Genomic DNA, 11,605 nt, shown 5'->3' with positions numbered 1-11,605 from the left:
GGCCTGAGGGGGACGGGAAGCGCGGGAGCGCTGAGGGGAGGACGGCGGTAGATACCTGGCCGCTGGAAAAATAAAGCAAAGACGTAAAACACATGTGACCTTTCCACTATGTGAAGACGAGTCTGTTCCCCAGCACTTGGCGCCTAGCTAAGTCTAATTTTATTTCCGTTTTTGCTGTAACTCCTGTTGGGACGCCGGGCAAGCCCTGACTGAGCTTTGGCTAGTGTTTTCTGGGCAGGTTGCCTAGCGACAATGTCGAATCCCCCGCTGTGACCTTCCCCATTTCCCCGTCCAAACCGTTAATTAGTGAACGCTCCTTGGTTGTTCACAACAGCCTGCCTCCTCTCCTGCACAGAAAGTGTTCCTTCTCAATTTTGCCTCAGGCTTCCTTTGATAACGTAATACAGCCTTAAACAGAGTTTTCATAGCCCTCATCTGAAGAAAGGAGGTGCTGACTGTAAGGCAAAAATGCTAAAATATCCAATTTATGAAAAATATTCATCTTCGTTTAAATATACTTTGTTGCATGGAATTTAAAGCCATAGTATTCCTGGCCTGTTGGGCAGTGACAGAACCTGCAAACTAAAAACGGGTAGAAAAACCTACATAGTGTTCAATATGGAGACAGCATTTCATAAAAAGTATTTCAGCATCTCTTCAAAGACTCAATGACAAAAAAGGACTTACTTTCCTTTAGCTAATTACCTTTAAACCCTATTAAATAGCATTCAATACAAGACTGGTGCGAACAGCACAAGGCTGAACAGAGGATGGCCAGAATCCAAGTATCTTGCCTTCAGCAGAAGGAAACAGCTGCCTATCTCAGATCTTTCACTTATCGAACACCTCCAAAACTATCCATACTCATTTGTTCTTTCCTCGTTAAACCATCAGCCTGGCAGCTGCCTGCACAGAACAGTCAAGAGTTAAAATCCATGGAAACTGATAGCCAGACTCCCAGTGACTGCACTAGGCTTTGGACCAGACCCACCGTTCCCCAAAGCATGGTATCTATATCCTATTTTAATTATTTCAGTCGGTTGCTTGCCTGTGTACACAAGCACAAGATGAGCACAACCTGCTGTAGCTGCAGAGCTCCCTGCGCATTGCGCAGGTGTGTTGCACTAGACTACCGTTAAAGGTCCCTTCCAACCCAAACAATCTATGATTCTATGAGGAACAGAACACCTGTTCCCATGACCGTAGACTAACTGGCAATAGCACAGGAATCATTCACAGCGCTACGACAACTCGATGTCACCGTACTATTAAACTTTTTGGACTAGACGTTAGGGGAACTTGGATGGCTTTCCTTACTGCCTTCACTCTCCCCAGCAGGTACACACAGAATCAAGCCACGCTGTCGCTACATTGCCCACTGCTTGTTGAAAACTCAGTGATGCTGTACTGAGGAATTGCTGCAAAGTCAGTTGTTTTTATTGCTCTTCGAGACACTTCAGTGTGCACATGAGATTTCTGTAAAGAAGTAATCCGGTGTCCATTGGGTCTGGCAGTTGAATACAGGAGGCAACAAAACCCTCCAAATGTGGAGTTTTGTTGCCTTAAAGAACACATCCCTCCCTCTAGGATCCAGACAACCATATAACTGCAGACCTGTCTCTCTGAAGAGGGTCAGTCCCCTTTGGACAAAGTCCACAGTAGCACAGCTAGTCCTTGTCCTGGCTGAGGGCGAAGGGTATTGTTTGCTTCTGCTAGAAGTTTAAGGGAGAAACTGCCCTTTTACAAAGGTTTAAATACTCTTACTCATTTCAATACAAATTTTCTTACTGAAAAACAACTCAAAAGACAGACAATAAATTGAGGCACACCTGAATAGTTTGGTCCTGGAAAGAACCAATACATACACTTGCTTCTTTCCCAGCAGCAAGCATACTTCAGGGAGGAAAACAAGTTGATTGATTGATTTGGTTTCAGTGCAATTCCAAAACCACTCCACAAGTGAACTGCTGGCAGGGCACCAGCGCTATTTTGTTATTACAAAATGCCATAAGGAACATGGCTGTAAGCGCATGAAGTTCATTTCTTGTCGCAGTGCTGTCTACTTTCGGCAGTGGTCGGGGGAGCCCATTTTGCTTTGTGTTCCCTGAGATAACGAGCATTCCCACACAGCTCCCGCTCCCTCAGCTGAGACGTGGCTCCAAGAGAAAATGTTGTAGCTGGTCTGAGATCACAAGTACTTGTCTGATCACGCTTTCAGAGGAAAGCTCACCCAGATAGTATTATTTATTTATGGACACATTAACATGATTCACCCTGTGCTGACATTTTTGGAGATGCCTGTGCCCTTTGTAATAATTCAAGACCATATTTTTGCTTTTTGTTTTTTTAAACGAATGCAATGTTCATTTATTTTTGTACTTACAAAAAGACCCACCCCATTGTATCCCTCCCCTCCCCCCAAATGCCTTTTACAAACATTTAAAAATTAAAAACCAGATGACGTGTTAATTTGGCAGAATTATTTTGAAACATAGCTTTTGTAATTAGAGTTAAACTTCCTACAAGATGACTTTGTAGAGATAGCCTGATTATTGGCCAAATAAAATACCATATTACAAGTTAGCAAATTCTAGTACAAAAATAGTCCATGTGTTAGAACAGCCTCTTATTATTATTATTATATTCACAGGAAGAGTCTATTGGCTGCATAATACCTTAATATTTATGAAATTTCTTTTTACGTGGCTCATTCATCTAATTTAATATAGTGTTGAGCCTCAATAAATCCTCAGGCAAAAAACCCTAAACAGGGTTAAATACGCTGTTCAGTGTACTCTGAAGTACTGTGCTTTTCACAGGACATCCAAGAAACCCCACAAACAGTTCTTAGCTAGTTTTGATATTAAAATGAGATCCAGATCCAAAAGGACCCCCCTGAAGTACATATCCACGACTTTCCATAGAAACAGAGGCCACAGCATTGATGGTTAAGTTTCACTTGGGAAACGGTCTAGCTCATCCACTCATCATTTTCACAAATCCACTTGTGAGCTTCTTTAAAAACTAAAGCAGGTCACTCCTGAAGCATCCGCGACCCTTACAGCACTGCCCTCTTCAGGAGTGTCCCTACTGACCGGGCTCTTGCTCCTCTTCTGTCTCTGGTTAATGCTGTTCAGCAGTTTCTCTCGGACCAGGCCCCGCAGGGAAAATCTGGGGAAATGCTATTTGTCTCTCAAGATGTCTAGCTGCTCTTGATATTCTGTGAAAAGCCTCTGGAAGCGGAGGTTCTGTCCAATAACAGGAAGAAGCTCTTTCAATAGTTCTCTCTTTCGTAAACCCTGCACAAAACACATAAAAGCATCCTCAGAACGTATTACTCAGTATCATGAATATATTCCATAAAGCTGTTTGATTCATGCCCATTTTCCTGCCTGGAAAGAGCTATGCATTTTATGTTCTTACTGTGTTTACGTGACTCCCAGAATAAAAACTGTCTTTACATTTATATACTCATGAAGCTGGTGCAGCCTCTGCAGTTACAGACTCCAGGCATGGTCTGAGAAGGGAAGACATTTCATTGGCATGTCACTATTTCAGAGTTGCTGTCTGAAGAATGTGGAGACCTGAAGATACAACTCTGCTCCATCTGTGTGATACTCCAGACAGCATCAGAGCCGAGACTGTGGCAGTAAGCATTAGTCTACAGTTTCACATGAAAAAATACAAGCTACATGGGAGGAAGCTTGCTTATGAGATTAGAGCAGAGTATGGAAAGGGTTCCAGGGTCAGCAAAAATAACGTGATTGCTTTTTTGCCACTAAGTTCAACCATATTTTAAGTTCTGTTGCCTATCCATGTCCTGTAATTTTCACGGGAAACTTTTCCTCATTCTTTGTTAAACTATTATCAGGGCTTACCATAACTGTTGATTCCCACTGACTTCCAGCTGAGTAATGGACTGGACCCAGTAAATCCTTGCATAATTCTCGCAAACGATATTCAAACCCTGAATATTAGCAGAAATAAAATCACATTCATAAGCATTTCACTATATATAACCACTTCACAATGTAAGTGACAACGTTCAGGAAAGAGTTAGAAGTGTCTGGAATAAAAGAAAGCCAAAAACATTGATTTCTGAAAAAAGTATTATTCTTCTAACAGCAAATCTTTGGAAGGATAAGATGATTTGTAAAGCACTACTAAAGATGATCTACGATAGGGAGAAAAACTGAAGTAGTTACTCCAGTTTGTTTTAAGAGCTGCCCTGATCTCAACCTCACTTCCTCCTCCCAGATAAAGATAGTAGCTTTTAAAAAAAAAACCAAACAACAAAAAATTGGAAAACTGACAGACTTCAACAGCCAGAGAACTAATACAAAAGAGGTATCACAGGAGTTGGAAAGCCACAAAATGAAAACCAGTGAAGAGGAAAAGTTGTTAGGTTGCATTTAATGGCAATATATGAATTTGGAAAAATGGAGTCAGTAGTTTAAAAAAACATGCTTCAGACATCTTTCTGAAACATTAAAGTATTACTAAACTAGAAGAGATCTCTCAAACCCTTAGGAAATGAGCTTATAACAAAATTAAAATGGATCCAATTAATATGCACAAGTCAAAAAAAAAAATTTAATAAAGCCACACAGTTTCCAGGACAGCTTTATTAACCCAAAAAACAGAGGGGAATTCCCTTGCAAGTGACAAATCTGTTCAAGAGTAACTTGCCAATCAAGGTATAATAGATTGAATATTTTAATGGATTAGAATTCATTAAATGTTGAAATCATCACAGGAATAAAGGGGCAACAATAGGATATGCAATTTTCAAAATTTAGCAGACCTAGAAAACTAGTGAAACAGTAATTAATACATGTATGGCAAAGCAGAATTTGCAAACATCCAGTGTATACACACACGCAAGGCAGTGACATTTGTGCAGTGCAAGATGAACCCTGCACACACAATACAGAGGTTCTCAATTAGTAAAGACTTTTAAAAGTATAACCGTCTCTTTAATGTATGACCCAAGATGAACATTTTAATTTCAGCTGGGGAAGGACAGAGAGAATCGTATACAGTTCATCAAGCTCTCTTGTTAAATAAGGTAGGGGTCAAAATGTAAGAATTAATGAGCTCAATTTTTATTCTGCCAACACCAATTAGGTGGCCTAACATGAACCATTTCGCTTGCCTCTGCATAAAATGATTAGGCATGGTGAGGAATAAGGCTGAATTAATGCAATGGGAACTACTAGATTTGGAATGCAGACAAGCAGAGATCCAACACAGATCTTTAGAATCCAAGAAGCATGAAGTCAGTTGGTTAACTGTATTTAACGCAATAGCATAGAGATATAGTGTATTCAAATAGACACAAGCAACCTTTCTTGTGGGTTTCTTTCCTCACAGAATTTAACTGGTGGAGCTCACCAGTACAGGCTGTTGAAATTTTAGAATGTAAAAAAAGTATAAAGTGCAAGTAACACAAGCAAATTCTCTGCAGTTTTATGTGCTCTGGTAAAAGTGTCAGAGACCAAGCAACTCTTCCCTTTCACTTCAGGCAGTGATCATCAGTTGGCTGATGAATGTTAGGTATTTTACAAGGTATTGCTGGTTCCTCTGAAACATATAGTTGCTGCCCGATAATACATACGATATGCCTGACAGACCACTGGACTTTTTTTAGAATGCAATTCCTGCTACTGAAGTCCACAGATGGCACTGTTTCCCCAGACCATGATCTGCTCACAGTCCGTGTGTTAAAACAGGATTCCTCAGTACGGAGCACTATAGGAAGAAAATACGCTTCAGTAGTTTGTTTTTGGTCTTAAGTAAACACTGAGTCCAGAAGTCAAGTGCTAAAAGGAGAACGTTAAGTGCAATCACACAGAGACATGATGTGAAGAGAGCGTTTCTTAAAAAATTCATCAGAGCTGCAAAGAAGTAACACAGCATGGCAGGTCTTACCTTCATTAACTAGGTACCGTGCATAGATAAGGAGCCAGTGGCGATATTCATGACTGGATTGTAACATAAGTGCTGCTGCTATCTGGTTCTCCAGGTATGCAAGTGTTGTTTCTTGTTGCACTAAATGAGGCATGGAGAACAATCTTGCAGCTTGCCTTCCTGAACTACAAAACCAAAGAAAAATTAACACGCCAGCCATAAAATCAGATACTAGTTTAAGGAAGACATATTTTTGTAGCACAAGCTATTCTACACTTATCTTTCAGAAGCACCTAGTGATTCCAGAGTTCAAGCTTTTGATGACAAAGGCAGCAGTTCATAGCAAACTGCCTTCCCCCACACTGGGCCACTTACAAGTATCAAGGTCCATGGAGGGGTTTTTGCCTCCCATTTTCCTGTTTTTTCTCTCTCCTCCCATCTTTAAAAACACATGCTTATCAGTGACCAAATGCCTCTGAATGCTTATAGGAAATTAAGATGACTGCCTTTACCTTTCTTTGCCCCTCACAGGTGAAAGTCACAAAACAAACACAAGACATAAAGTTAGCCTAAAGCATTTAAAGGATTTCTTGCAAATACATGCATTGTCATAAGAAGGCTAAATTGAAAAAAGTAACCTATTATTTCCTTTTTGAAAAAATGGCTAATTTTTCAATGTGATATTTTCTCTCTCTCAAAAAGAGAGTGTTGTTTGCTTGGATTTAAAATATTTTCCCCAATTAATTCCACACACCCCCTGCCCCTGCCAAGAGAACAGCAATAAAATCATGTAACTCTATACAGTTTCTCTCACCATAAAAATTGAACTTAGATCTGAAGGACAGAAATACCACAGAAATCTGCCTGGGAAATCTAATTCAAATCCAGGTGAGGACGGGCTATTAATTTACCTACAGGAGTCTGCTCTGGCTCACACAACTCCCTGGTGATATTTTCAGATGTTAAAAATATTAATTAGATGACTAATCGTTCAACTTTCTCAAAGGCTTCATTAAATAGATCCCTTGAGGACAACTGAACTACTCAAAATTTGTAGGCGTATTCCAGAGAGCCAGTAAACTAAAAATTAAAATGTACAATGTAAGAAATTTGGTTTAACTAATCAAAATACTACATGTACAGAATTGTAAATACTTTACCCATCCAATAAAGAGAAGCCCTGAAATGATTAAGTTTTAGAGCATGCCTTCCTGCCCCGCAAACAATCTCAAAGTAACATTAAGATACAGACTATAAATGTGCAAAGGTTTGAAAAAAAAAAAAAAACAACGTATGAGCTACTGATAACTTCAGAGCCATTAGCATCTTAAGAATTAACTCACTGATTCAAGTACATGAATAAATAATAGGAAAAAGAAAAAAAGAAGACAAACATGCTGATCAAATGAAGCAATTAAGTGCTTACTTTGATGTTCGTCCCTGTATTACAGCTAAGGGCCCAGAACACAGCATGGCTTCTTGGGATGGTAAACTATTCCTGAAGTCTGCACATTGTGCTAGAGAGTCCTGTTTGTCAGAAACAAGATTCCTGAAAAAAAGCAAACGAACAAAACCCAAGTTTGAGGAGAGTAGGTAGCAATATCAGGGGATCGAGCTCTGTTCTGCCTCAAAGCCCGACTTGTATTTTCACAGATAACCAAAAAAATATCACCGCGGTGCTCAGGAATTCCACAGACCCCAACTGTTCCCACTCCATGTACAAATTCAGCTTGTGCTGTCACAGAAATGTCCCTCACACCCAAAGTTCACAACATTAATCGCATAATACAATTTAGCATTAGTTTTGAAGGAAATGAACTTTCTACTTGTTATTTTACATCTAATAAGAAGTCATGCCCCAGAACGAAGATCTGAGTGAACACAGGTAATGGCTTTCTCGTTAAGAGCTTGATTTTACCTCATGTGTCAGGTCCCCTCACCCACCAGACAAGTCATCACAGATCAAACATATTGACAATCTTTCCCATACATCACAGCTATTCCTTCCTATGGAGGGAGTTGACAGTTACAGCTGGCATTTCCACACCTAATCAAGGATATCATTTTCACTGGTTTAAGATGCAAAGGGAATCAGTGGCTCAAACCAATGCTAAGTTTAGACCTCCAGACAGCTCATAGGTAAAATGGTACAAATATTTAAAATACCCTTTACTGCTTTATTATGTTTAAATTTGTATGACAACTAAAGGGATTGGTCTTTTATATATTTCCAAAGCTGTGGTACAAACTAACAAATGACAGTAAATTCAGAATTATGGCTGAGAGTCTGTCCCCTACTCCTTATTGACTGGGAGGATTTCTGCATAATTTCTCAGTTTATCTAAAGAACAAATAAGGTGTTTTTTCTTTTCCAAAAGATTCACATCCAGTAGTTGACTAATAACAATTATTCTAAGGAGGAGTTAAAACAATAAGCCCTTTCATCAAGCATGCTCATTACACTAAGTACAACAATTACATTAAGACTGCAACATGTTTTTTCTTCTTAGAAAGACAACAAAGAATCTGTTTTGGAAAGACACTTTAAATAATTTAACCATGGAAATTTTTTAATGGGAACTTACACCTTGACAGAAGTAAGAGAATCCAGTGGGAAAGCCTATCTGATGCCCAACAAGGTACAGACTCTTATGTAGCTTTTCCTTGTGTTTAGGACATCAGTAACGACTCTTCCATGGGAATTCTCTGAGTTATAATGATTTCTTCCCTCCTACCCCTACCTGACTTACTATCTTCAGTAAACCTTTACATCCTGGAGACAAAGAGCTCTCTTCCAACTTGACTGGTCATGAGATTCAAAAAAAAATATTAAGGAGTGATGGGGACTGACAAAGTCAGGTGCATAGGCGTTCAGGATTGGAGTGCATAGGTCTTATTTTCTCTGGAAACTAAGCAAAATAATTTTAACATGTCTACTAAACTCCCAGAAAAACTATGATACTCGTTTTGACAAATTTTCCAGAACTGCATTCTTAAAAAAAAAAAAAAAAAAAAAAAATCAAAAATCATTACCAACTGTTTGACAGATTCAACTGAAGTACATCAGCAAAAGTATATATAGGTGTATGTTAATAAATAAGAGAGTATGCACTGTGTAGGAAAGAGTTTTTTTTGTAAGCTGTAGTTTAACTTTTCCATTTTTCTGTATTTATTTTAAACATAACAACCCATAAGAATATAATAAAGCCTAGACATACAATACTGAACCAAAGTAAAACTAAGCCTGGTGTCCGATCCTACTCAGACTAACCTTCAAAATACAGAGTGAAACAGTAAATCAGAATACACATCAGCTCAGCTAAGTCGTAAAAGCAGGAAATAATGTTTAACTTACCATGTAGAAAGAGAAGGATTAAAACAGTATGCCTTTCCATCAGACATGCTCATTACAGGTATACCATGCTGAGTCAGCAAGATCTGAGAGACAGTTGCATCACTTCCTACAAGTCAAATCAGACCAAAAATATTTCTTTTGGAGTTTTGCTTAACATTCATAATGGTAAAAAATGGTATCCACCATTAATTATCAGTGATAGCAACCAACAGAAAAAGGTTCAGTCAATGTTATTCTCAAGCACTGATAAGAAGGTCAAGTCACAAGATAATGATGGTAAGCACCAGGCTCAGTGCAGTAGCATTAAAATCACTCTTTTGCAAAATACATTATCAATCTTGATGCAGCAATTTATACAGAACATGGGCTTAATTGGAAATGTTCTCCATACCTAGGGGCAATCTTCAGCAATTCTGTCATGTCTTCTGTAACCCAAGAAGCCTTTATCTTTCTTTTCCTCATTAAATTAAAATTCTAAAACCCAGTACATTTAGAAAAGTGTTCTCTCTAAGAACAGTATAAGTGGGATAGCCGGAGTCTCTCATTTCCCAGCATATTCCAGGCCCAGGGTTTGTACATGTAACTTCTAATGAAGACATTTGCAAACTGCTAGTACAACTACTTCTCTAGGTAGTCTTCATTAGTACTGCATGGATTAAAGCTAAAACAGAATCCAATATGCTCTGAGACACTCCTTTTTTAATAACTTGTTTTGTGTCAGATATTGGCAATGATAGAAACTGAAGATTTTGAAATAATGAATCAGCAGATAATCAGTTGTTGTTCATCGTTAAGATGATAAACATGCAAAGTACACACGCAGAAACTGCCGTAATAGCAGCTTTACATTAAATATTTATTTTGTGATCTTCACATCACTGAATTTTCATATTCAGAAGCAAGCTAGAATACAATAAGCTGCAGAATCTCGTACAAGTCTGTTACCCGCGGATATTCTCATCTCAGTTATTTCTACAGTATTTCAATGTTGCCCATGACTTCCCTTTATTACACAATACAAAAGGAAAATTATTTGTTTAGGCTTTCAAGGTTTTGTAAAATTTCAGCGTATTCATAAATGGCACTAAATAGTACAGGTGGGCTCAAAGGTTGGTAACTAAATGATCCTTTTTATTACCTGAAAATATTGTTTGCAAAGATTCATCTCTAACAATTGCTGTCTGCTTGTGAACGTCCCTGAAAAAGACAAAAGGACAAGTCTGTAGTTTACAAACAACTGAAAACTCCAAAAATATTTAACAAATGCACTTCTTCAATATTCATGACAAAGTAGGTTTTTTGGGGAGTTTGGTTGGTTGCTTTTTTAGTTTTGACATTTTATTCATTGCTTCGACAAAATTGTTTTGGCAAACTCAAACCCTTACAGCAAGACAGAAGTCAACAACAGAGAACAACTTTTATGGCTCTTTATCAGGAAACCTCATTACAGCTAAGCAAACACTAAGGATCCAAATAACTCCTTTAGGAGCTCTGACTTGCATGAGACATTAGATTAAATTCAACAACTGTAAACAAGTTACTGCAGCTTTTATCTTAGTATCTTGAAGATGGCTAGAGTACTTCTAACTCTGAAACTCATGTACTTTATTGGCTAAGTATGATGGAAGTTGGAAGTATCCATCTTTCTCCTTTCCCTCCCGACTCAATCTACTCCATATGCATGACAAGTCTATCCTAGGAAGGCTATTTAAACTCGTAACTTCTAGCTGATCCTTTATCTTCCTTCTGGAATCAAATTCAGTATTATGGACTGTCCTAGAATGGAGAAGAAACAGGATTCAATTCCTGCCCAGTTAAATCTTCATATTATATCCAAAAGTGGATTTGTGTTCAGACCTGATGTGGTTTAAGTCCAAGTTTCAACAGCAGTGCATTGACACAACTGAACAGAGTTACCTATAAAAATCAGCCCAGCCAGCTGGTGCAGCCTAACATGGTACTTACCAAACAGAGAGCGTAGCAGCAGTGGTGAGAGCCATGATGTAAGAACCTGTGCAATGTAGGGTGGAAATGGGTGTATTCAATATTATAGGAGGAAGAAGGCGACGACCACAAGCTGAAAATACCGACAGTGTTCGTTTCTCACAGGCTACACTTACAATCTCACTAAAAACAAAACAAAACAAAACCCATAAACATTTACATTTTGTCAAATGTGAGTAGCATAAAACCAGACTGATTTCTTAAGTTATCATACAAACTGGGCTAATTCCCCAAGAGGTAACTATTACAGCTTCTTAAAAAAATCCTGGGTACAAAAAGGAAAGGCCAAAAAACGAGACAGATTTATATATATATTTTTACATATATATATTTTAT

At 38.5% G+C, this 11,605-nt stretch overlaps 1 protein-coding gene across 1 annotated transcript; it reads right to left on the bottom strand.

The window, feature by feature from the left end:
• Window positions 1–2,630: 2,630 nt before the first annotated feature.
• LOC104168249 (protein HIRA-like) lies at window positions 2,631–11,392 on the bottom strand (the record flags this gene model as incomplete). Its single annotated transcript, XM_009708776.1, has 7 exons — window positions 2,631–3,299; window positions 3,879–3,967; window positions 5,932–6,095; window positions 7,337–7,459; window positions 9,266–9,371; window positions 10,404–10,462; window positions 11,231–11,392. Coding segments are annotated over 7 exons (820 nt in total), but the record flags the coding sequence as incomplete, so codon positions are not given.
• Window positions 11,393–11,605: the final 213 nt, after the last annotated feature.

Source organism: Cariama cristata, unplaced genomic scaffold (genome assembly GCF_000690535.1).
Source record: "Cariama cristata isolate BGI_N322 unplaced genomic scaffold, ASM69053v1 scaffold45790, whole genome shotgun sequence".
Lineage (NCBI taxonomy): Eukaryota > Metazoa > Chordata > Aves > Cariamiformes > Cariamidae > Cariama > Cariama cristata.
Note: the sequence above shows the minus strand (reverse complement) of the source record. Positions and strands in the feature narration are given on the sequence as shown.